The sequence below is a fragment of the Serinus canaria genome, chromosome 5 (assembly GCF_022539315.1).
Source record: "Serinus canaria isolate serCan28SL12 chromosome 5, serCan2020, whole genome shotgun sequence".
Classification (NCBI taxonomy): domain Eukaryota; kingdom Metazoa; phylum Chordata; class Aves; order Passeriformes; family Fringillidae; genus Serinus; species Serinus canaria.
This window is the reverse complement of record NC_066319.1, coordinates 41,162,956-41,188,126: the sequence shown is the minus strand read 5'-3', so window position 1 is coordinate 41,188,126 and position 25,171 is coordinate 41,162,956. Positions and strand designations below refer to the sequence as shown.

The window sequence follows — 25,171 nt, the reverse complement described above, 5'->3', positions numbered from 1 at the left end:
TGCCTTGGAGTCTGGTACTTGCTGGCAATGGATTCACTAGGACCACCCTGTGGGCTGCTCTGTGAGATAACTGCATTTGAGACAAGACAGACAAACCAAGCAGACTGGGGGCAGCCAATATACACCACCAAATAAGATCTTTCTATGCTTGCGGTGATGGCTGTGCTGCTGCATATCCTTTCCATATCACATAATAGCCTCATCCAATCAATCAAAGTGTCCAAGGGATGACTGCCTATCTCCACATGCAGAAAGAGTCAATTAAGGGAGCATCATGAATGCCAAGTCTTTCCTCTCCCCCTGAGATGAATAGAGGAAAAGAAATGAGACAGAAAATGCACTGTGCCAGTGCTTGCCTTTAAGCATGATGGCTTTCACTAGGCAAAGCAGGGAGATAGAGAAAGCTAATTTCACAGATAACATCTCCAAGGTCTATATAGTAATTTTAAATATTGGAAATAATTTTTCATGACAAATGAATCTGCTTCATCCTGGCTTCTTCCATCAAGATACTCCCTTTAATTGTACAGACAATTGGCAGTCTCAGCAGAAACACACACTGGTCTGAATGGAGGGTATGGAAAGGAAGTGGTGTGTAAAGCCACAGGGACAGTTCAGCCACTAAGCTGTAGGAGACTCAAAGACAGAGGTAGTATGAAGCAATTCTGCAACCTAGCGTCATCAGTTAGTCTCTGAACACCTGAAAAAATCACAACAGATGTGTACATATTAAGTTCATTCTGGATCATCCATGTGACATGCTGTGAGACTTGACTAATAATGATTACTGACTAAAAACATTTGCCTATTTGGGGAGGTGCCACAGTGCTTTGCTGAGGCAGGACTGCACCCCTGGAGGAAGGAGGGGAGCTTTTGGGTGTGTAATGCCTAGTCTGCATAAGACAGAGGGGGTGAACTGTCTCTGCCTGGAGGCTGCAAACCAGGCTTTGAGGCTGATCAGAGGCAGACCTTGTGGAGACAGGATGGTGTCTTTTATCATGCCAAAGTGCCCTCCCTCACACATCCCAACCCCTTCTCCAGGGGAAGGTCACATTCACACTTAGACCTATCAATGTCAGAGGCAGCTGAGAAGGGAACATAAACCATCAAAGGCCCTCAAAGCATCCCCAGACTCATTTCTGTGGCCTTTGACCAGAGGACTAAAATCTCCTCCTCCCAGAGGAGGTACCTGAGTATTCCCACAAAGTCAGAGTGTACTTTACTTCAATCCACTGGATTCTGTGTTGGGTTGGCTTCTTCCCCAATATCCCAACAGATCAAGATGGATCAAGACCATTATTTAAAAAAAAAAAAAAACCTACAGATGATGATAATGTATCTTTTCACTCTCATCCTTTCTTTCTCTTGCTTTCTTTTCCCTATTCATTTTCTTAAGTAATATTTTTATGCTTTCCTGCCGCTATATTACTATAGATAATAACCAAAACTGCTACATATCTGCTTTCCATTGCAACTAAACAGCTCTAAAATAAACCATATATATATATATATATATATATGCATATTTTCAAGCACTGACCATTCAGTGTCCTTTTATTGTAATCCACCCAAAAGGATCTATTAACAAGAACCTGTGTTATTCTTGTCTTTGTGGGGGAGAATCATAACACACCATCATGTGTCTTGCAGGGAGTAACCCGGGAAAGATATCACGAAAAGGTTAAAACGTATTTTCCTTCCTTCATGATGAATTACCTCTTCAAATTATCTAAGTTTTACTAAAATCTGCCTTCCCCTGTGTGCTTGTTTTTGCTGGGGTAGAGTTAATTTTCTTCACAGTGATTAGTGTGGGACTATGCCTTGGAACTGTGCTGAAAACAGTGTTTACCACATAGAGATGTTTTTGTTACTGCTGAGCAGGGCTTACACAGAGCCAAGACCTTTTCTGCTTTCTGTACTGCCACACCAATGAGGGGGCTGAGTGTGCCCAAGAAGCTGGGAGGAGATAGAGCCTGGACAGGTGTCCCCAACTGACCAAAGGGATATTCCAGACCCTGGGTCATCATGCTCAGAAGAGAAAGTGGGGAAAAGAGGGAGAAATTTGGAGTGATGGTGCTTATCTTCCCGAGTTCCTGCTACATGGGATGGGGTGCTGCTCTCCTGGAGATGGCTGAACACCTGTCTGCCATGGGAAGTGGTGACCACATTCCTTGTTTTGCTTTGCTTGTATGCGTGGCTTTTGCCTTTTCCTATTAAACTGTTTTTATCTCAACCTATGGGTCTGATTATCTCCCTGATCCTGATGGGGGAGGAATGAGTTAGTAGCTGCTTGGGGCTCGGTTGCTGGCTGGGGTTAAACCATGACACTGTAATATTCAGGCAAAACTGACCTGCTGTGACAAGCTGTCCTTCAATCTGAGAATTATCTGAACAACATTTTGTGCCTTGACTTATTTTGTGTCTTACATTAAGGAGAAACCACTGTTCTGAACTGTGATTTATAAACCAGGAGAAAAACAAAAACGTAACTATAATACTGGTCCTGTAGAAGAGGCCTATACTAATAAAAGTATCATGTTCTGTAAGCATTAATCAAATGGTCTTACCTACCCATCAACATCTCTTTTGTTGTTGTTGTTGTTCTAGTGTTCTTTACAGGGGCTGACGGTACACAAAATCATATAGTTTTGGGTAATCATATTTCTTGAACTGGAAGACCTTATGAAAGCGATACTCAGCAATAAACGGCCAGAAGTACAGAAGTTTAGAGAAAAACAGCAGAAATTATCTTCTGCTGTGCCACCAACTAACATATTCAGAGGAGATGAAGAACACCTGGAGTATAATAAATTCACATGCAGCACGGAAGTCAAGAGTGGCCTTAAATATGAAAAGCATATGATGATGGAATCAGGATGAAGAAACAGGAGGAACATACGGATTAAAAAATCATACCCATAACATTATACGATATAGGAGAGACAATCAGTTGGTTTTTACACGGTCTCAGATTTTCCAGCTGCTCAGCAGATGCTGTCGGAGATTGTCACATCAACGAGACTCTTCGAAGCTAAAGTTCAACAGCATAAAACCCATGAAATGGTCTTTTCCCAAGTAGATGCAATCACCCTGACTGCAGAATTAACTGCACACTCTTCTGTACTGAGGATATCACAAAGGCATTAGAGTGCAACAAATGGAGTTACTGGTCCTGGAAAGCACATATATTCAGGGTGGCTTTGGACTGAATGTAAATATCCATGGACAAAAAAGTTATAATGAGTGGTAAGGATCACAATGTAAATCCACAAAAGTGAGAGACTTTTAAATTGTTCCTTAATATTGTTTATCTTTCCTTACAAGCCCTTGGCTGCATTGTCCTTATTTGAGCTAGCACAACATCTAATGAACATCTTGGGAACTTTTTGAATGTTAGCACAGAAGTTATCCCATAGAAGATAAGGAAAGAATCATAAGGTGGAGGATACATAAAAGCCTAATAGGCAGAATAATCCAACATTTATGCAACTAACAGTAGCCTTCTGGTCTGACAGTCAGTCTGTAAGGAGAGATACAAGGGAGCTACCCACATAAAGCCAGGTATTTCTTGAGCAGGTCTGTGAACAGCATCTTCCACAGCAGTAGCTGTCTGGGCCAGCCAGAAAGGAGTCAGCCACAAGTGTTACAAATGGATAGATGGCAAGTGAGAAAATTAACTTCTCATATAAAATGCTCTTAGGAAAGCTAACATTCTTCAGATCAAGTTTAATAGAGATTTTACCATAAAATTAGTGAGAAACAAATTAAGATGGGTGTGAAGGAATTGTATGAATTTTTTGGCTAAATTCAGATGGAATTTTTTTTTTCTGCAGTTTGGTGACAATTGAGAAACTGTACAATAGGGACCTTTCTGGTCCTAGTAAGTCAGTGAATGGATGAGGTCTAGAACAGACCAATTTTCTAACATCCTACTTTATATCATAAATCAAAAGAATTTTTCTGATGTTTTGATTTTCTTAAGTCTTTGACTGTTCAAGATCCAGCAAGAATTAAAAGAATTAAAAACATTGCAGCAAAGAATTTTCTCCTAATGTGTCCATCTTTCCTGGGAACCATCAGTCCTATAGGAAAATCTATTCTCAGCAGTTACCTAGCATTTCACAGCATACTCAGGAGGTCTGGACAGTCCAAAAAGCATCAACACTTATGACTTGCTTTAAACAAACCTTCTAAGATGTGATTATCATCAAACATCTTCACTAAAATTAAAAAGAAATCTAACCTGCTACTTGTGCTTGAGACAGCAAAGTATGCAGCACTTATCCTGTGTAGTAAATGGTTCCATAGCATTTCTTATTACCAGTAACTTTACAACATCTCCCTTCGTTGCATACATAATGGGAAGAAGTGTATTGTCATTAAACTGTTCTTAGTAAACATTGCTGCAAAGGTACTTGGCAGATAATAAAATGTGCAGCCCTATGCTCAACATCACCACTGTTAACAGCAGATGTGCTGCTGCTCACAGAGAGCTTACCACAAAACACAGAACAAGGCTGCTTTGCTCAGGATGTTAGTTGTCCATCCGTGAGCCAACAGAAACGAGCTCTGTTTCCAGCCCTTGGGAGAAGAACCAGAATGGGATATTTCTGTTTTTCTGCAATAAACACCGAATGCAGCTCAGCAAAGGAGATGGCTGGAACACGACTTCCCCCCCCCGCTTCCCTAGAAAGGACTCAGGCTGTGTACAGTTCTGAGCAAATACCTTCTGAGGTTTCAAATCTAAACCTCAACATCTTTTATTTCACTCTTAAATGATCAGAAGTCTCATACCAACCTGCCTTTTCCAATATTATATACTTCTTAAAAAAAAAATCCAAGCAAACTGCAGTCAAATCATTTAAGTAGAAGAAAATGTTAAAAAGTGACTGTACAACAACAACATTTGATTCGCATTGGCCTAAAATTATCAGATTTTCAGTTGTCTTTTGCTTAGTGTCCTTCCTGGGCTCTTGTCTTCTGCAGTCACTCTCACAGTGTTTCAGTAGAAGGAAAGGGGGCAGAGAGTTTCAAGATCCAAACAGACCTCGTGCGTGCTTTTGAGCCCAAGGCATTTTCACAGTAGCTACAGAAAACAGCTAATTTGAATACAACTCACTTCCCTTCCTCCTGCTTAGTTCATGCCAGGGCTTTGGGGTCCTTTTCAGAGAAGTCCAGGGCACTTTGCAATCACAGCTAAGTAGTACATCATCCTCCATGAGCCACATACCAGCTCCTACCTCCAACATCTTAAGTGCAGTTAACAGGGAGTTGCAATGACCTGATGCAACTGATGTCACACACTAACAAATTACAAGGCAAAGGGTAAAGAAAAAATTAAGTACTTAAGAAGACCCACCAAAGATTTTTCACAACTGCTGCACAAACCCACTCTTCACACTCCCCTGCCTGTCTGCAACAATCCTCCAGCCCATGCTGACATCACTGGCAACTCACCCTAACTTCTCTTAGGTTCAGTTTGGACAGGCAGCTCACAAGCAACAGAAGGAAGCACAGTATCCATCACACTGGAGTAATCTTTTTTGTCAATTACTTCAAATTAATTGACATCTGATGATCAGAAAGCATTTGGGAGGCATTCCCATGGGATTTCAGATAATTTAGGCCCTTTATTTCAAGCAAACCAGCAGAGTAGGAGACCTGTTGAAACAAAGTACTTCAGAAGAGAGAGGCTGCACTGCAATCACTGTTCTCTGGTACTCTAATCTTTCTAAAACTCTAGCATGGATGAATGTTTCAATACTACCAACAGCACAAGCACCAAGGTTTGGGGATTTTTCCCTGATGCCCAGCACACCACAACTTAAAACTAGCAAACTCAGTAAAAAGTCTCAGCATGCACTTGCAATTATAAATGTCATCATAAATCCACTTCACTGTGCCTGTGATTCATTTAAGAGCTATCCAAAACTAAATTAAGTTTAGGAGTCTTCCTGACTTGATTAAATCTTTCTCTTCACCATATTTAACAGCAGTGCAAGAGAGCTCAGGGAGCAGGGGGAGGTAAGATCATTACCACACTGCAAGGCAGTCACAGCATCACTTGCAGGAGGAATTGTGTCCTGTCTATTAGCATCTTCTCTTTTTCTTGCCTTTCTTTACTATATTTGCAACATAGTCACACTGAGTTGGACTGCTTAGCAGAGAACCATTATGGAAAGGTGACAGAGGATGAGAAGCAAGGATTTAAGTCAATAACAGTGTGTTACCTGGTCATCACGGTCTCTGGTGGAAGGTGTGAAATGGGGACCATATCAAGCTAACTGCCAGCATTTGCTGCTGCCTTTGCACAGCCTCACAGCCTGGCACTGAGCCCTTATGATCCATGAAAGTACAGTCTGGTCTTTTCCATGCCCTGCCCCATCTCTTCCATGAAATTTCAATAATCCAAGGAGAAACTACATTACTATTAGAAATTTGACACTTTCAGGCTGCTAACACCTTTGTCTGCTTACATCACTGCCAATACCGAAACAATGACTAGATACTGGAATTGTAAGAATGAACTTGAGGCCTTGGCAGCAGTTTTCTGTTCTATTCCCTGTCAAACTCCAGTTACAGCAAGGTTCCTCTATCTGCACAAAAGTACTGCCTTGAGCAGACCACTATAACCAAAGTCTGTGTTGCATCCAGTGTAGCTGGCTGAATATACAGAGGTGTTATTTCACTGACAAGACAAACTCCCACAGGCTTTAGATAGAAGTGACATATTGAATACTATGTATTTGTATTGTTTCACCATGAATAAAAGGAACCCAGACTTCTTTTCTAGCTGACACAATCAATGTTCTTTTTAATCCCTTTTAAATGTATATTGTCCTTCCTATCACAAAGTATAAAATTTATGAGAAATAAGCATTATAAATGTAGAAATCCTATACTTGGAAGGTGGGAGGTAGACTTTATCATCAACAACATATTGATCATCTGCTTCTCTTCCAAGAGCTGTATGTATGTCCTTCTCTATTTTTAGTACTTTAACTAATGTTAAATATGCACTTTGCTTTGTGATAAAGACTGATTTTCCAGATAGTCCAAGCACAGGATATTCTTCATTCTATGCTCCATGGCCCCTTAACCCTTGATCATACATCTTGGGCTGCAGGAGTTACACTCCTCTTTTAGCAGGACAGAAGTATTAGAAAACAATAAAGTGAGAGATGGCAAACTGTAAAAGTGGGCCAGTAGCTGTCCCATATTAGAAGATCTAGCCTGCTCCTTCTTCATTCCTACCCTTATGCACCAGCCTGGCTGTCCTCCCACTCCTGTGGCAGCTCATCAGTCACTACTCAGCAGTGCCACTGTGGCATGGCAGCATCCCTCACTTTGATTTCCTTCCCAGTCTCCATCTCAACCTTTCTCCTTCCAACAGTGTGAGGATCACAGACCAGATGTAATCACGACTTGAAGTATTCCTTGGGAATCAGACCAGGAGAATGAAAGGTATCATTGGTAGCCAGCAATGCTTTTTGTTTTTGGAGACAAAATCAGTGGGCACTAAGGCAGTTGTTGACATGAAGCATTTCTATCAGAGCAGTATGAAGTTCCTATGTAACACCACATAAATATTCTGGACTCAAATGCACTTCAATTTGTACAATTTTTTTCATGTATCCAGTCTCAAACATTTATTCCCTGTGAGCTGCTTCTCACTTTGCCAAGGAGCATCAGGCATTATAGTGCCATGTTTTGCCTGACACTGGAACTAAACCAGCAATGGGTCTGTGGTTTCTACTTACAGAAAAAATTAGTTTTTCAGGATTAGGACCTTTGCACATATCTTTTATATTGTCCTGAACTGTTTCATCACAGTTTTGTTCACCTTAAATACACTCTAAATCTAAAATATATTTATTATGACCTCAAGTTCCCATGCCAGACATTAATTGCTAAATGTATCTCCCAAATTCAGACTGATGCACATCAGAGCACAGCCAAGTTACAGATCTCAGGCCTGACTTGATATTCATTTCTCCTGAATTAAAATGCTTACATGCCTTTAACCTACTGATTTCTTTTCACTGACAATAAAAATAGTAAAAGCTAATGCCATTGATATATAAAGGTTCATGACATGAACCCTGTTCTTTATGTCACTGTTAGCCTTAGAGTCTCTTCTGAGAGCCAGGTCCAGGAGATGGACATGAGACAGACTGCATGAAGCCCTGAATCACAGAGCTGGTCACTCCTAATACTAAATAGAGACCAAGGGCAAACATACATGCAGTTTTTGGGGGCAACGATGCATTTATGGTAACGCTTCCTTTTATCATGTTTGTATAAAACCTAATCACACAACAACTGGCCAAACAATTCCCAAGGCTATGGCTGAGAAAACTTCTATCTGATGTTTTCCAGAATTTTCAAATCCCATGTATTCAAAAGAGGGAACTGCTGAGCTGACATTGGCATAGCTGATGTCCATGAATCTTACATTTTCACCCAAGTTCCCCCTGCATGGATGGCAGTCTTGATGCTTCAGCTGTTTTAAGGCCCACTGGCAATTAAATACTATTGCTGCTTAGGGCACCATGCAATGAATTACTGGCTGTGAGCAGTTTTATGAACAATCACAGATCTTGTACTTGAAAACCTAAAAATCCTATCCATATAGGAAGAATTCTGGTCATTAACAAAAAATTTCTGCACTCTGTGTAGAGTGAATGAATTCCAAATCTCAATTATGCCTAATATTTTATGCATTGTAGCTAAATTTCATGATCTTCCTCATAAGTGACACGCTACTTTGATTAATATTTAAAAATGCACTAAGTGGGAAAGGTGTTGCTCAAATATTTATAGCACAAGTTCAAAAATATCTGAATTTTGAGTTCTAAGACACATGCTATCACCATGGTGCCAAGTGAGGTGATATAAAGAAGAGACTGAAAGGCCTAAGACTCTGCTAATGGGTTACTGTTATTTCTTGGGTGTACTGTGAATGCAATTTAGCCCAAATGAAGTGCTAATTGCCAAATATGAACAGAAATATAAAAATAATATAAGCAAACACCCTCTAGAGATGTAGGATTTTTTTCATCATTTTCTGTAACACCACTCATCTGCCTCTTCTGATGGTGGCAGCAGCATAATAATGATCACAATTAATGGAACCACCTATGTACTTGAGAAATACATAGTTCGAGTATCTTCCATTAGTAAATCCTTTCCATGTGATCTGTAACATGGAGAAAATTTGCCGGCCTACATGAGCATCACCTGGGCCTCATATCTCCAAATCATTTGTCTTTAAATCCAAATTCTGTATGAGTATCAATAAGATGCAGAGACTCTCCCATGAATCTCCTACAGATTTGCCTTACCAGAGATGAACTTGGAGACATACTGCATTTAACTCTATCCCGTTAGCTGGCTTTACTCATAAACAGCAATCAAGGAAATTTCACTAGACAAAAAAAAAAAAACAACAGGAAACCCAGATAGAACTGGGATTTATCATCCGTCCTGTGCAGGAAAAATCTCCCTAACTGAAGCTCACACTTGGTACAGTTTCCAGTAATTTGTTTGAGACTTCTCACTTGCAGCTGCATTTTCCACCTCAGACAACAAACCACACTTAGCTAAAGAAACTCTGGAACCTGAAGACAGGATCTTCAGAAGGCTTAGGGAGGGAAGTGGCCAAGTAAGCTCATGAAACAAGGTGGAAAAGACTGGAAGGAAACAATCAGAGAAGAAAGTTTTCCTACTGTGGGGACTGGAACTTAGCATTGGAAAGACCAACAAGGGCAGAAGAGTCTTATGGGAACACTGTATTTTGTACTTGTTCTCATACACACCTTCAGCTTTGTGTAACTGAAGTCGGAAAACACAACTTACCTCGCTCACATGTTCTACCCCAGTAGCCAGTGCCAGTGCAGTCACAAATGAAGCGGTTCCAGCCATCCTTGCAGACTGCATTGTTCTTGCAGGGGTAGCTGTCACACTGCTTGGTGCTGAGGCGGGAGCAGGAGGACTTGACCCCGGCGGCATTCTGTGCCTCTGCCAGCTGCCGGATGTTCTTGCTTCGTCCGTCAATGAACAAGTCTCGGATGCAGCCGACATAGCCATAGTTCAGCATTGCTGTCCAGAGCTCTGTGGGAAGGATGAGCCCTGCCCGGTTCTCTGGCAGCCCACCCAGGTACATGTCACCTTCCAGATCCAGGATCTCACTCTCCCCGCTAGCGGTGAAAGGGGTGCGACGGCTGTTCACTGATATTGTACCTAAATGAGGAAGATAAGGAGTCATCAACGCTTTCAACTACAGACTCAGTTCAATTCATTTTTTCCAATAACTCAGTGAGGTGTAAAGTTCAGCACAGGAGAGTGAAGATTCTTTCCTACCCAAATGGCATTTTAACAGTGTACTTCACACAGGTCACTCTCCTCCTGATCCACAGGTCCTAAGTATTTCCATGTAGTGACCGATCACATGTCTGTATCCCAAGTTGCATTACAAAGTCAGAAGCATAATAATTCAATAGATAAATAATGGCATGTAAAATTTGAGCATTATTCAATGGTATTCATCCAGCAAAGCAAAAACTTATTAAGAACACACAGGAGTTTGATGGCATAAAGACTAGAGAGAAAAAAGATACACAAAGGCATCTTAATTCCCACTGTATAGCTCTTTCAGAAAACACTTCACCACTACCTCCAAACCTGGACCAACATAGACACGTTTCTAAATGACATGGAGAGAATGGCTGATGCATTGGACGAAGCACTGGGTTACCATTTAGAGAAATCTTTGCAAGGTGGAGCAAAGAACTGATAGCAGTGTTTGATGTAAATCAAAACCAATAAATACAAAGTCCTACAAGACCTGAGTCACAAAAGCCTCACCCATAAGTACAGGCTAGTGACCAGCTGGCTAAGGAGCAACTCTGCAGAAAAGGACCAGGAGATATGGCAGAGAACTTGAACCTTGAACATGAATTAGCCCTGGGAACTTGTAGCGGCAAGAGACACGAGCTGCAGTCAGGTGTCCTGGTTCCAGCCAGAACAGACATAATTCTTTGCAGAATTATCCCTTCTTTGGGAGGGGCAGGGCCAGGGGAAGCAAGTGAGCAATGTGGTTTGCAGAGTCTCAAAGGGACCACTGAATGGGAGAGTACCTTTCTTAAGCCACAACATAAGGGAATCTCCCACTCCATAGAAAAGGATATTTTTCACCACAAAAAACAGAAACATTTTTCACAAAGAAACAGAAACCTCATAGAGGCTTACTAGACTGAAGGCATTCAAAGCTCAACTGCACACAGTCCTGAAGAAAGTCTGGATTGAACTAGAAATCTCCAGAAGTTTGTCCGAAATTAAATTTTTTTAAGCTTTACAAAAATTTTTCTAGTTTTCATTTTATACAGGAAAACTGAGAAAGAGAGAGACAAATGCAGTGGGCATACTGCATAGAGGTCATTCACATGTATTTCAAGAAATTGTCCCGGCACATAAAATAATCAGAATATATAATACAGAAATATAATCAGGATATTTAAAACAGGTACAGAAAAGCAAAGTGATTTGTTTAAGGTCAGACAGTGCATCCAAAGAAAAACATGGAAAATAATGGACATCTCTCACATTCCAGAACAGTGTACTACTCTGAAGAGCATTTGGCAGTTTCTGTGATAGGGATATCTGCCCACTAGACGGTCATCTAAAAATCAGCAATTCACTCTCCCTAGCTATAAATCATCACATCGAATTGCCTTGTCATTAGGACAGTCTGTCTTCAGAGACACTATCCAAGCTTTGAGATTAATTCCACATCATTGGATTTTTATCAGACACCCCTACAACAAGGAAGGAGAGTTAATAGAGTTAACTCTATCTATTGTCTCTGTAAAAAAGTACAGTTGTGTATACACACCTTTTCTTCAGTTGTAAGAGGGATCTTCTTACAGAATTGCATGTATGACATAGACACAAGATATTCCATGTGTGTGATTTTCCGTAATAATTGAGGGATAGTATTGGAAGCAGCAGAGTGTCAGAAGCAATAGAGGCATTGCAAATTAAAGGCTCAAAGAGAACCACACTTATTTGATGAATCATTTTGTATCAACAAGCTGGAGCACCACAAGCATTTTCTCTTTTATAAAATAAGGAAAGAGAAAATGTGACTACACACATACTGTCATACCTGCAGCATGTCATGGAGCCAGGGGAACACAACTCCCTTTGCAGCATCTCTACTGCTATTTCTCAAAAGCAGCCTGTAGAGTACATATTACTCTAAAGCTTAGAACCAAAACACTGGAGGGCTGAGCTCTAGACAGCTGCTGCTGTGGAGAGAATGAACATGTGCAAATGCCACAAAGCTATCTAAAAGACAAGAAATATTGGATAATATGAAGTGTAAAACCTGGAAAAAGATCATGAGATGGTGAACAAGAAATAGGCTAGAAGGAGATGGCACTAGTTTGGATGAACAGCACTTTTAAGACCAAGCTGCTGAAATGGAGAAATTCTGCATTGATCCTAGAAAGGAGCACTGGCATAAGCTGATGTATTTTTTTTCTCCCCTCTAGAATCCCATGTTTTCCACTCTGCTCAGAGGAGATCCAAGTCCATCTTAAGAAATCAGAAGCATCTAAGCATCTGCAGTGCCATCTCCTCTTTGTACTAGACTGAAGAATAGACCAAAACACCCTGAGGGCAGAACATGCACACCAAACAAGGCACTGATACAACTGTAAACCAAACCATCTAGTAAGATTTTTAGTGCCTGATCAGGTGGGAAGTCATGAATGGTTTGTAGCTGGTGACCAGCTGAAAACAGCAACCTGTGTAAAATGCTCACTGCTCCCCAGCTAGAAACTGTGACAGACTTTGTCAACCTGCTGGGGGCTTTCTCAAAGGACAGAAAGGTTACAGGACCTTTAAGAAAGGACAGAAAGGTTAGGTATCCATGTCCACGCTGCCAGCTTCTGTCAGAGTAGAAAGACAAAACCAGGTTTTGTTGCTCTAGCAGCCAACACAGACTGAAGCAAACACAAGACCTAAGGGGACCAGAGATGCCAGAGGTTATCTGACCATGACTGCCAAGCTTCCCTGCCTTAGTGCACTGCAATAGTGAATATTTGGATTTTTAGTCTATTTTAGATCAGCGGAACCTGAAGTTTTGGACTGTTATAGAAATGGGAAAAAGCAGAGAGAGATGACATTTAACATAGGCCTTGCTGCTTTAGTAATGAGAATCAGAACTTGCAGGTTACTCACTCATTAAACTCAAAAGGGTGTTTTTAGCCCCCATTAAGTAAATTAATTGTTTCAGTTTCTAAATTATAGTCAACTATACTGGGGGAAAAAAATCTTCAAGGTGTAACCATTCTCCAGTCCACATGTGGAGGAAAAGCCAAGGACTAAACAAGAAGAGGTCTTGAACTCCTTTTTTACACTTATCCAAATGTCATTGGATAATAGTGACTGAAGGTACAATGTGAAGAAATTAATGCCAATACCTTGGTTTTCTCAGGACACAAGACATCAGTCGTTAGGATTATTAACTAAGTATTCATTGAGAGCAGAGAACACAACAAAATTAAAAAAAAAAAAAAAAAAAGGACAAGACATCATACGAACACGTTCCTTCTTGTTGAGAAAACTGTTTCAAAATCTGTTACCTCTAATCAGTGTCCAGAGCATCATAAACCTCCCTGCCAAATGACAAACAAGTCAGCCCTACTGTGCCATCCATCAAGTAGTAATGTGTCTGCCACACCCTCCTGTGAGTGTGTCCAAATAAACACGTGTCCCTCTTGGTAGGGCTTTGCAAACATTCTTTGCATAGAGCCTGCGTCATTTCTGTCTCTTCTGTCTCTGCAGCTGCTTCTTCAGGGATGAGGTAGTCCCAAAGTGAGCAAGCAAAACTGAAGTCAGTAAGAAACACAGCTAATTGAGTTTACCCTTGGAAGTTAATTAAATTTTAGCAATTCTAAAGAAATCAAAGCTCCATTTATTTATTTATTTGTGGCCTCCTTTGTAAAATGCTCCTATCGATGTCTTTAGGAGATAGCAATATATAACCACACATATTAAGTCCAAGCAGAGCGCCATGCCAAATACAAAGAAACTACTCACATCATCAAAGGGAAAAACAGCTTCAGGCAAAGACCTGTTCAAACAGCAAGGCCTTGCATGGTATCTCAAAGTCAGCTCTTCTGAAAACTCAAGGGAAGCAAATTCTTGCACTGCATTCCCTATACTGATGGTGTTCAGCAACTGGAAACATAAAATTAGGGACCTAAAACTATCATCTGGAGATCACCTGAACAAATCTCAAATCTACTGGCAAATGTAAGCAAAATTCTTTTTGAAGTGAGGACTTTGAGATACCAATGGTTCAGAAATAAATTGAAGTATAATTGTTATTCTCTAGATGAGGCGACAGTAACTGAGCATTTTTTTTTTCCTCCACAATTTCAGAGTAGATCATGAGTACGTTAGCTTGATATTCAGCACTGGAAACAATAAAAATATCTCTTGGAAACTGCAAGGTAAATGTATTTTTAGAAATAAACTAAAACCCATATTTGAGAATGACAAGCTGCAAAGAAAGAAAAGAAACATCCACTGAATGATGCCTCAGATTTAAAGACTTGAATCTGTCATTCTAAAGAGTAATGAAACCTAACTCAAAACTACAGGATACTAAAGGAAACAGAATGGGATGAAAATGTTGATCTGTTGCCATAATTTTGTTACTGATTGTGCCCATTACTGTTATTTTTCTCACAACAAGATCCCAAATGCTGAAACCCAAGGTAGATCAGGAAGAATTTCTCAAACTGAGAACAATGGAACTGAAAGACCTTAAACCTTACCATGGCCCACAAAGAAATCATCACCATAGCTATGCATGCAATTGCGAAGATAAGTCCAGAGTATCTGAGGACTGTGAATAAAATATTAATAGATTACCTCTGTGATGTACTATTTAAAGGTCACACTACATATTTAATGAAAACATTTATTAAAAACCATTCACATCTTTGCTTTGCTGGATAAACATCACTGAATAACACTAAACTTTGTTAAGAAGGTGACTGAGAATTAATACATAGACCTAGTTCTGAATCTGAAATATGAATCTATTTAAGAAAAAGTTATAACTCTACCCGATCTTCCATCTCGTTGAATATCCACATGATACCACTCTCCATCATTGGCTTTCTTCTGGGTGGCCTTGACTTTAATGGTCCCAGAGCCCATGTCCAGCAGCAAGTAGAGGTTTCCATCTAGAAGCTCAACTGCAAAAAAGTCTACCTTTGTATTTTTCTGGCTTCTGGTATCTTTCCTCTCCTGAGGCTTTCCGTGGGTGAAAAGGATCAGTCCATTGGGTTCAGTGGTTCGGAAATCAAATGAGATGGAGCCCATCCTCTTGGTGTTCCATTTAGGCAGACTAATATAGGCCTCAGGTGTCTCAAAGCTGATGGGATCCAGTGTAGCCACATTTTCACATACAAATTTCACTTCCCCATAGATCTTCATCTTAGTATCACCAATCCGTGCCAAGCGAGACAGCTCCAGACGAATGTCATTATTCTTATAAACAACCTGCCAGACACAAGGAAAAGGATCATACATCAATCCTGCATACAATACAAACACCCCAATTACTTTCAGCCATGGGAGATAAACTTTTCCCAAAAGGCAGTGGGGAGAGGAAAGGAGAGAGTCCAAGAGTCTGACATCATGACAGAGGGAGTGAGTTGAACCAGAAGAGTGCATAGAAATGACAGTGGTGGGTACTTTGCAATGACTTTGGATCAGATAAGCAGTGAGAAGACAATATTTAACTGAAGGGCAGTGGGAACAATTAACTCTACCACAGGCCCATTCGGCTGTAAAAGCTCCTGTACATAAAATCCAGTGTGTGCCTGGTATCATGCTGTTATATTTGCATAAATCCCATACAAAATACATAACAAAATGTAACCTCCATGTCCATCTCTACTAGCCACAGCAGGGAACTTGGTACCACTGTCATTTCTCTGTTATTCCTATAGCCTACTTAACTACCAGGAGAGAGACAGAAAAAATTCAGCAAGTTGATGTGAACTGTTAGTAAATGCCCTGTGGGTCCTGAAGAAAAAAAATAACAAAAGTCTCTGAGCAAGAAATCTTAGATCACTGCTGACACAAGCTTGCCATGGAAATATCTCTACAGCTTACCCTTACTTCAAGAAACCAACAATTTGTGTGCTAACACATAAAAACCTGTACATTTTCAGTGCCTGGACTCTGGCTTCCTCTGGCTTAAGAATAGAATTCTTGGGTCTATTCCTGCTACATGGATTGAAATCAGCCAAGAGAAGAGAGCCTCAAACAGGCAAGCACTCCTGAGCATGTCTGGCTTACTCAGGAGCCCAGACCTCCTACTCTTTTCCTTCTCTCAGGTACAGAATGAATTCCTGGAAAGCAGACTCTTCTCTGGCCCATGCCATTCTCACAGAGGCAGGAACTGGAGAAGGCACAAAATTGAAATACTTGTAAACTGTACTTCCTCTCAATCACCTTCCACACTTGCTAAATGCAGAGCTGTAACGCACGTACAGCAAGTCAAACCACTTCTGCAACTAGCACAATTTTTATTGAATTCTTGTTCAGTGAATCTAATTTCTTCTAAGGAGTTATTATTCTAAAATACTTTCTGTCTGTCACATATAGCATATATATACACATACGTGATTTCTGCTTTCAAAATCTTATCAGGAGGAGTTGTCAGCAATTTGTTACGAAAATAGAAGGGAAAGGAGATATGCATTGTTACTTCTACTATTAGGACAGGAAAGTCAGAGAAATGTGTATGCAGTAAATATTAAAAGGCAAATGAGAGAAAGAATGAGGCACAAGCTCATAAATAAGGTAACTTGAAGATGAAAAAATAAATTAAATCGTGATTCGATACATTCAAAGATGGCAAACATTTCCAGCATTCTCTAAGCATTAAAGGAGAATTTCCATGGTGCAGTCAGATTTTTCTGTTGCAAAGGCAAAACACAGAGGGAAAAGAGAAGCCAGCTGTTAAATCCCATTTGGAGAAATGGCACAAAGCTCTAGCTCTTCCCAGCAGAGGACAGTATTGACCCACAGTAACTGGGTCCAATTCCTAATAACGTGCTCTGCCCTCACACAGGCACCCGAAACATCAAGGCTATTAATAAATGCAACAGGGATAAAATTCATTTTCAATTTATGGGACTGCAGTAGTTTTATTCTACAGATTAATCATGTCAAATGCTCTCATTAGAGAGACCATACACCTCCTTCCACTGACACAGCAAGGGGGTGCATTAGAGCCTCCTCTCTCCCCAGACAAGGAGGTGCACTTCAGTCAGACTTTAGTTCTGAGCACTGCATGAAGTCCCATCTCTGCTTCTCAAGGAGAAAGAGGAAATAAATAGAGCAACTAAAAGGATGGAAGAGGATGCTTTATGAGGATAGGCTGAAAAGGCCAAGCTTATATTTGGAGAGAACTGAGAAAAATATGATTGAAGTTTACAGAAGATGAAGAAGGTTAATGTAGAACTGTTCTTTGCCAAACCCAGCAACAACAGCGTTAGAGGCACTTGCTGATACTTGTATGAAATCAGCATAAAATGGATTTTTAGAAGCACTTGTTTACACAGAGGGTAGTGAACTTCTGGCACTTGCTGCCAGGGGAGGTCATGGAAGTAGGGTGCAACAGAAGACACAAAAAGAACCAGAAATAACAATGGACAGCAAGTCCACAAACTGATACTGAAGGAAAAAGGAAGGAGGCATCTTCTAGCAATTGTAAACCAACAGCAGTGAGTGCTGCAGGAATGTGAAGGAATGCACCACTGACAGCAGTCATGGTCATGTGCTCTCCCTAAACAGCACCTTCACCCTCCACTATTGGAGACACCATCCTGGGTACATGGATTGACCATTCTTCAGGCCCACGAGGCCTTACAACTTTGGTGCACTGTTGCATTTGTGGTTCCACCACAGCATGGAGTTGCCTTGATGAGCAAGAGAATGCCAGGCCTGAATGAGCTGTGGCTTTAATGATTCTAAGGAAGCAGAGCTGCCCTTAAAGGATACCACTAATAACTGGTCAAACCAACACTCATCTAAACTACATCTTGACCCAGTCTTCCCATACATGAGAGGAGCAGGCAGGTAGCACAGACCCCTTCGTGATTGATGGGTGGTGCTGGGCTGTATCTAGCCATGACTCTGATCTGTTTTCAGCAATCTCTGCGGGTTGCTGGTAAGGGAAATATCATATGCATATTAGCAGCTCCCACACATAGCTGAGCCACATACAGGTTACTGTATGGGTATATTCCCTCTTTGATGTATTTGATACTTGAGCAACAGGTCTCATCTTTTCCAGGGAAAGGCAGAGGGCTTGCCTCTGAGTTTATTTGAGGTGTGATGCTGACTGCTTTGTGTTTCATTAATCATAGGAGTAGCACAGCTGGAGAATCCCTGTGACAGAATGCTTTCAAAGGAACCAGAGAAAAATTATATAAAGTTAGTTGTAACCAAGAAAGTAACTAACAATTAACAATCTGAGACCAAGAATGAAGAGACTAAGAAAGCAAGCACAAAGGAAGACTAGGGAAGGAGACAAGAAAGGCTGTTGAATAGATACAAGAGTTCTGAATTCAGTCTTTACAAATAAACATATCCACCCCAATCTGAATCTCTGTTATTCAAATGAAGTTCTAAATTATTTTCTTTTTTAAAAACCCAGAACAAAGCACCTAGCTTGAGAAATCTAAAAAAGCACCTATGTTTACAGAAGAAGTGCAAGTATTTCCATAGGTGACTTGAAGTATTATTGACAGACACGTTTGGACATCAACATCATGATGTATAATCAAGTACACCAGAACTCTCACAAAACTAAAAGGATAGAAATAATGGTTGGGTGTAAAACAATGTGAATCCTTGGCAGGAATGGAGAAATGCTAAGGTAGCTTCTGATAATAACAGTTCAATTGTTAAACCAAAGATTCAAGATTGTAGAGGGAATAAAATTAAATGACTGGTATGCATGTCCCATAGTGTAGAACATTCAAATTCGGTCTGTTTAATAGGCAGAGGTTAAAATGTGATTTGATTGCAATCTGCAAGTACCTATGCAGAAAATGGAATTTGGCAAGAGAGGGGTCCTCAATGCATGTGACAAAGGGACCATGAAATCTGGGGGCTAGATATTGAAGAAATTCACATTTTAAGAGATTCGCATTTAGAAAAATTCGCATTTTAAAATATTATGACTCATTTTTACATGAGAGTAATTTACTTCTGAAATAATTTACTATAGGTTATAGAGTGTTCTCTGCTCCAGGCAAATTTTAAATTAAAATAGTATCCTGTTTTCTCTAAAAGATATAGTGAGACAGGAATTAATTATAGAGCAAATCTGCCTAGATTATCATAATAGCTCTTTTTGGCCTCATAACCTATGAATCTTTGTGGTTTAATGAAATAACAGAGGCTTCAGTGCAGTTTGCAGGACAGATGATGCACATCTTCCCAACTGCTAAAACTGCCTGGTAAAGGAGAAGATGCTATTGTCCGTTCTGGTCTGACCTGTCATCAGTGCATTCAGTGAAGCTTTTTTTATATTTCTACATGTTTGGGATCCTACCTTAAAACATACCACTAAAAAGGAAGGCAAGCAAAAAGTCTTGGACAAAAAAACTGATTAGAGTCACCTGCTGCAAGCCAAAGATACATTTTCATGTTTGACTGAGCAAGGTTTCTGCCAGCAGTAGCCTCTACCATCTGCACAGCACTTCCTACCTCGTAGTCTCTTTTTATGAGCAACCTCTGAAGTAACTTGAAGGCTCCTCAGTATATGCCAAACTAACTACTGAAACCCACTCCTCTAAATTCAAATGAGGCCATGACTGTCTCAGAATGCTGCCCCTCTCCAGTACAGTCTTCTAGAGCCACACATGGCTTCAAAAGCACCTGAGAAGTAAGCAAAGCAAGGAAAGCTCATAGTGCCCATAGGCTTCTTCATTTATGTCAGGTGCCTTCTGAACAATGCCAGTCTTGCCTGTTAAAACAGACACAAGCTTGAACTCATCCCAGGTCTGATACATATTTCAGAGAAGGTCTAAGGAAGTCAAGGACATGATTCCTGATACAGACATAATCATATTTATTTTGGGAAAGGTGGAAAAGAAAAAGGGAAAGAAAATTATTAATAAAAGTTATGGACAGAGCTCTTGAAAAGTAACCTTCATTCCTCCAATCTAATATTACTTTATATTGCAAAAATGAAGCAAGTATAATTAAAAGAATGGTTTTTTTTTCCTTTTCCATGGGGACTGTTTCTAAGTATACCTTAACAAAGGAATATTGACCATGCAAAGCCTTTCTTTAATGAATTAGATGAGTATAAATGGGTGGTCATGAAGGAGAGAGTCCAGATACACATGGTCCTGACAATCAGCAGTAGAATTTCATGATATCTAAAACATTTTGAGGGAAAAAAATATATACATTTAATCATGTTCCCTATAAATCTGAGAAAGAAGAGCTTGTTTTAAGCAGAGTTAAAACAAATTTGCAATCTAGTTTTGAGGTTTCTTTAAAATGACAACTCTGCAATTCTGAAGCATTCAAGGAATTTCTCCAGCTAAACTTCTTATAAGTTTCTCTCATGGGTTAATGACAGCTCTAATCAGATGGCTTTTCACAATGATGAAAAGCATCTCTCTGCAATCAAGTGAAGTTGCAGATAGTGAGGGAGCAACAAAAAAGGAGGGAAAATTATGTGCTAAGTTTGGCGAGTCGCCAATATAAAAATTCCTCTCCAAGTGGGTGTTATTAAGCAGGAAACATGATTTTCAGTAAAGGCTGGACACAGGCATGCTCCAAAGGGGAATGGATGTCAGTAGCCTGGGAAATTAGAAGACTACCATCATGAACCATCACGAAAAAGAGCAATAACCTGAAGGCTGCATATGTTTAGCTAGCTAGGAAGAGCACCCCTGAAGGGGTGCAGCCAAATTGTGCACCTATTGCACCCTGGATATTGCTTTTTCTGTCCCAGGCTGCACCCCTTCACCAAGTGCCCATATCAATTCTCACAAAGGATAACTGCTAGATATTCAGGCTAATGCCTAAAACTTCTTTAAAGGCATATACACATAACCAAGCAAGTTCCTACAGAAAAATAAAAAAAAAAAAAAAACCCACAGTTTATCCATTGGTTTATTAGACCTGTGTTTTCCCAGCCCTACCTGACAAGCAAGTAGAAAAAACCACACTGGGTTAGAAGAACTTTACTTTGTGTCTGGGGCAGACTGTGTATCAAGCAATCCAAGTCTTCAGTGATGGGTAACTAAAGTTCCTACACTTATTTAAATAGCACTGTGTGGACTGGGATACCTAATATAAACATATTTAATGCTCCACTGGGATGACAACTGTATTCAGGTAATAAACACTACCACCAATCCCCAGACACTGAAAGAGTTAAATTTACCTACTGTGTAAAGCAATTCATTGAACATGGATGGAAAGTAATGGAAACTAAACAGTCAAGACTCAAATACAACTTGTGCAATGTTGGCTAGAGCAATGCAAGTCTAGATTTCATCTGAATTCCATTTAACAAAGAGTATGTGTTCACCCAGTGTTTGTCTTTACTGCTAAAGCTAAAAAAATACTCTGAGAATAAGATTCAGATTTCTCATTCTCTTTCTAAAAATCTAGCTGATTCTTTTTAACACAAAGGTAAAAAAATTAACTGTCTGGTTTTTGACAGCAACATAGTTCACCTTTAAGTCATAGCAAAGTGTTTAAGGCATTTCACTGTGGATTCAGATGCACAAACTGAACTTTCCTCTATTTATGTTCTATTCAATCTCCATTTGGGCTAGTAACAGAGAAGAAAAAAGGACAAGGGAACAAGGATACTTCCCTTGCCGGACAAGGGAAGCCAAGACAGCCAGCTGTGATGCTCCTCACTTGTGCCACAGACACAGATATGCCTCATGCTAGCCCTGAAAAGTAATTTTTACCTTAGATCTATTTTTTCATATAAGGACATAGAGAAGATATGTCTGTACTTTAAAAATATTCATCCATATACAATAATGAGGAAATTCTCTATTCTACACTGAGCCTAGTGCAGAGGTTAAAGAATAAACAAAAACTTAGCTACACAGAGAAAATCATTCATTGAGTGGGTTGAAAGATGCATGCTGGAATGTAGGGAGACACAGAAAGAGATAGTGCTGTACTCTACTGGAGATCATGTTCACTTTGGAGAATTGCACTTCAAGAAATGAGTGAAACTATTAGAAAGAGTCCTGACTACAGCAATGAAAACAATCAGGGGTCTAGAAAACAGAAGTTTGAAAGGAGACACTATAAAGTGTTCAAATAGAAAAGGGCTACTACAAAACAGAAAGGAACAATCTCTTCTTTGTACCCATGCTGAAAAGGACAAGAAATAATTGGCAAAAAATTACAGCAAGAAGTGTTACAGAAAGGCATTTTTAATTTAAGAACAGTGAAGCAGTGGAAGAGGTTGTCTGAAGAGCAACAATCACTGGAGACCTTGAATTTCAGACCAAAAAATTGCTGTCAAAACTCCCATAGATGTCATTGTTTTTGTTTTGGGACAGTAGAAGTGCAGAGTATTAGATAACCCCTAATGACCCATTCTAGTTGTATTTTCTATGATTCTGCGGTGGGGGGTGAGGGGAGAGTAGAGGACCATGTGAAAAAGCAAATTACTATGTATCTAAAGACTTTCCTATAGTGTTCAAGCACAGGAAGGAAGAATAAACCTTATAATAACACAATGTTGACACTCACAAATTTGAAGAGCCCAAATTTACAAATCACCTTCCTAGCGAAAGAAGACTTGAGAGTTAATTTTTAAAAAAACACCCTTAACAAAAAAAAAAAATATTATCACAGCAGCTTCTTTACACAAAAAAATCATTATCACAGCAGCATGCAGGAGTCGACTTCAATTATATTCAGTCCTGTAGTGAGCTTATACAGGCATAGTGAGCTTATACAGGCACAGTTACAAAATATTTTGCTCCTCCCAAATGCATCCTGAAATCTCGGATTTGTCTAGCAAGCACAAGCTAAATCTGTCGAGCTTGGTTCAGTGATGATTAAGTGAGGAAATGATTACTGTCAAGTGTCTTAAGAATTTCATACGAAAGGCTGAGAGGAATTATTTTAGGATGGCCCCATTGATCATTTAAGGCTTGAGCCTTATTACACTGAAAATTTTATCAGACAATGACTGAGCAAATAACACTCCATTTAGTGATTTCTTTGTATTTTAAATCCACCTAAGATTGTGCATATACAAAAGACCTATGTCAAGGAAATAAATCTGTTTAGTATGGCTGGGTGAAGGCTTCCATCAGGATGACTTTTCAACAGAGTATTCCATTTCCCTTACAGAGAATTAGCAATGAAATGCTTCACTTCAATCTGTAACAAACTAAAACAGCAAGTTTTGTTTTATTGAACTTTACAGAAAAGTTTTTGCATGAACTTAACCATAACACAAACCAGTATTTTTTCAGGCATTGCATTTACTTTCAGTAAATGATCCCCATTTTTACCTCTGGTCTCCACTCCCCAGGAAAATACTTCGACATGACACAACATCAGTGTCCCACCTGATATCAGCAGAGATACATGACTGGTTTTGCCATAAAGCAGCTTAACCAAATACTTTGGTCCCTCTGGGAGAATGGACACAAGGGCCCTACAGGTCACATGAAGTGCACTGGAAAATATAGTTGTGCTATACTGGCTCCAGATTGTTTGGGGTCAGCTCAATCAATATGAAATAATTTGATTCAGGAAATACCAGAATGTTACACATGAACCCAGTTTTGAAAATTTCATGGATTTACATTTTTTAAAAATTCATCTTACCAGCAGCAACGAAAACAAATGCCAGTTGGAGAAAACTCCTTTCGAACAGAAACTCTTAATTTCACTCAGCTTTTCACTTAGTGGTAAAATGTGTTTTAATGAGAACACTAATGTGTAAAGTCTTCTGTGAGAATACTAAATAGATATTCCTCATCCATAGACATGCAGTGTTTTCCCACAACCTACCTTCCCTAGTCAATATGCCTTGAGGCTGCTTCACTAGAATATCCCTGGAAGGTACAAGAAGGAAGTTCAGTCTCCATATGCCTGGAGTCTCGCTGCTGAGATTTCCAATGTAAGCAAAGCAACTGCTCAGCAAATTGTGCCAACCACAGCAGGGTCTTCTATGTTTTTGTCACTTGCCCAGTGAAAAACAAATTGAAAATATTTACCATTACATATTGGAGAGCACACACTCAGAAGTGAGCACTGTTCAAGTAACAATGAGATTACAGCCACAGAGGAAGCATTTAGTGGATTTAGTATTGTACAGACTAAGCCTGAAAGTGGTGCCATGCAGCAGGATGGTGTCACTGTTTTTAGCTTAAAGCTGAGAGTGCTGCATCCCAGCAAGTGTCCCTCCCTCCACCTTAGCAGAAAGGTCTCAGGGGCACTGACATCTCCCAGCACCTGCAGTGTCAGCCAAAGAAAGAGTCATCCCTTCAGCTGGGCTCTCCTCCTGTGAGGGACCAAAGACACTCTGGGTCTGCTGAAGAACTCCCATTGCAGGATGACACTGTCTCCATATGTCTAGCCCAAAATACAATGGGATTGTAAACTTCATTTTTAATACCCCTCTTTTTACTCTGTGCAAAAACTGACATCTCTCCAGGATCTCTCTGCTCATCTCTCTTCAAATTCTATAGCATGGAACAAAGTTCAAATCTTCCATGGATAGGATTCCCCAAGCATTCATCTGCACTGGGCCTTACGTTGTGTGAAAACAGTGATATCATGAGCTAACTATTTGCTTGAATATTTGCAGTAGAGGGCAGGGAATGTAGTGAATTCCCTACCTGAAAGAAGAAGCATCAAGAGAAAAAGACTGTCATCTTATAACCCCCAACCTGGTCTGAGAAAAATAACCATAAGCTCTTTTATATCTTTGTCTCATGCAAATCTAAAACTCTCTCATCTGTGACCTTCATCTCTAAGCTTGCAACACTAGTAAAAGGAACAGGGGGGAAATTTAAAAAAAATCAATACTTGTCTTCTGTTTGGGACTGGGGAC

General features: G+C 40.0%; 1 protein-coding gene across 4 annotated transcripts in view; it reads right to left on the bottom strand.

Annotated features, from left to right (window-relative positions):
* NRXN3 (neurexin 3) overlaps window positions 1–25,171 on the bottom strand; it is a 909,952-nt gene that overhangs the window by 649,687 nt on the left and 235,094 nt on the right. For all 4 annotated transcript variants that reach the window (XM_050975200.1, XM_050975204.1, XM_050975201.1 and 1 more), the window contains 2 exons: window positions 15,144–15,582; window positions 9,859–10,242 (listed from right to left, as the gene is read on the bottom strand). In XM_050975200.1, coding sequence (XP_050831157.1) covers window positions 9,859–10,242; window positions 15,144–15,582 — 823 coding nt within the window. The remainder of the gene's footprint in view (window positions 1–9,858; window positions 10,243–15,143; window positions 15,583–25,171) is intronic.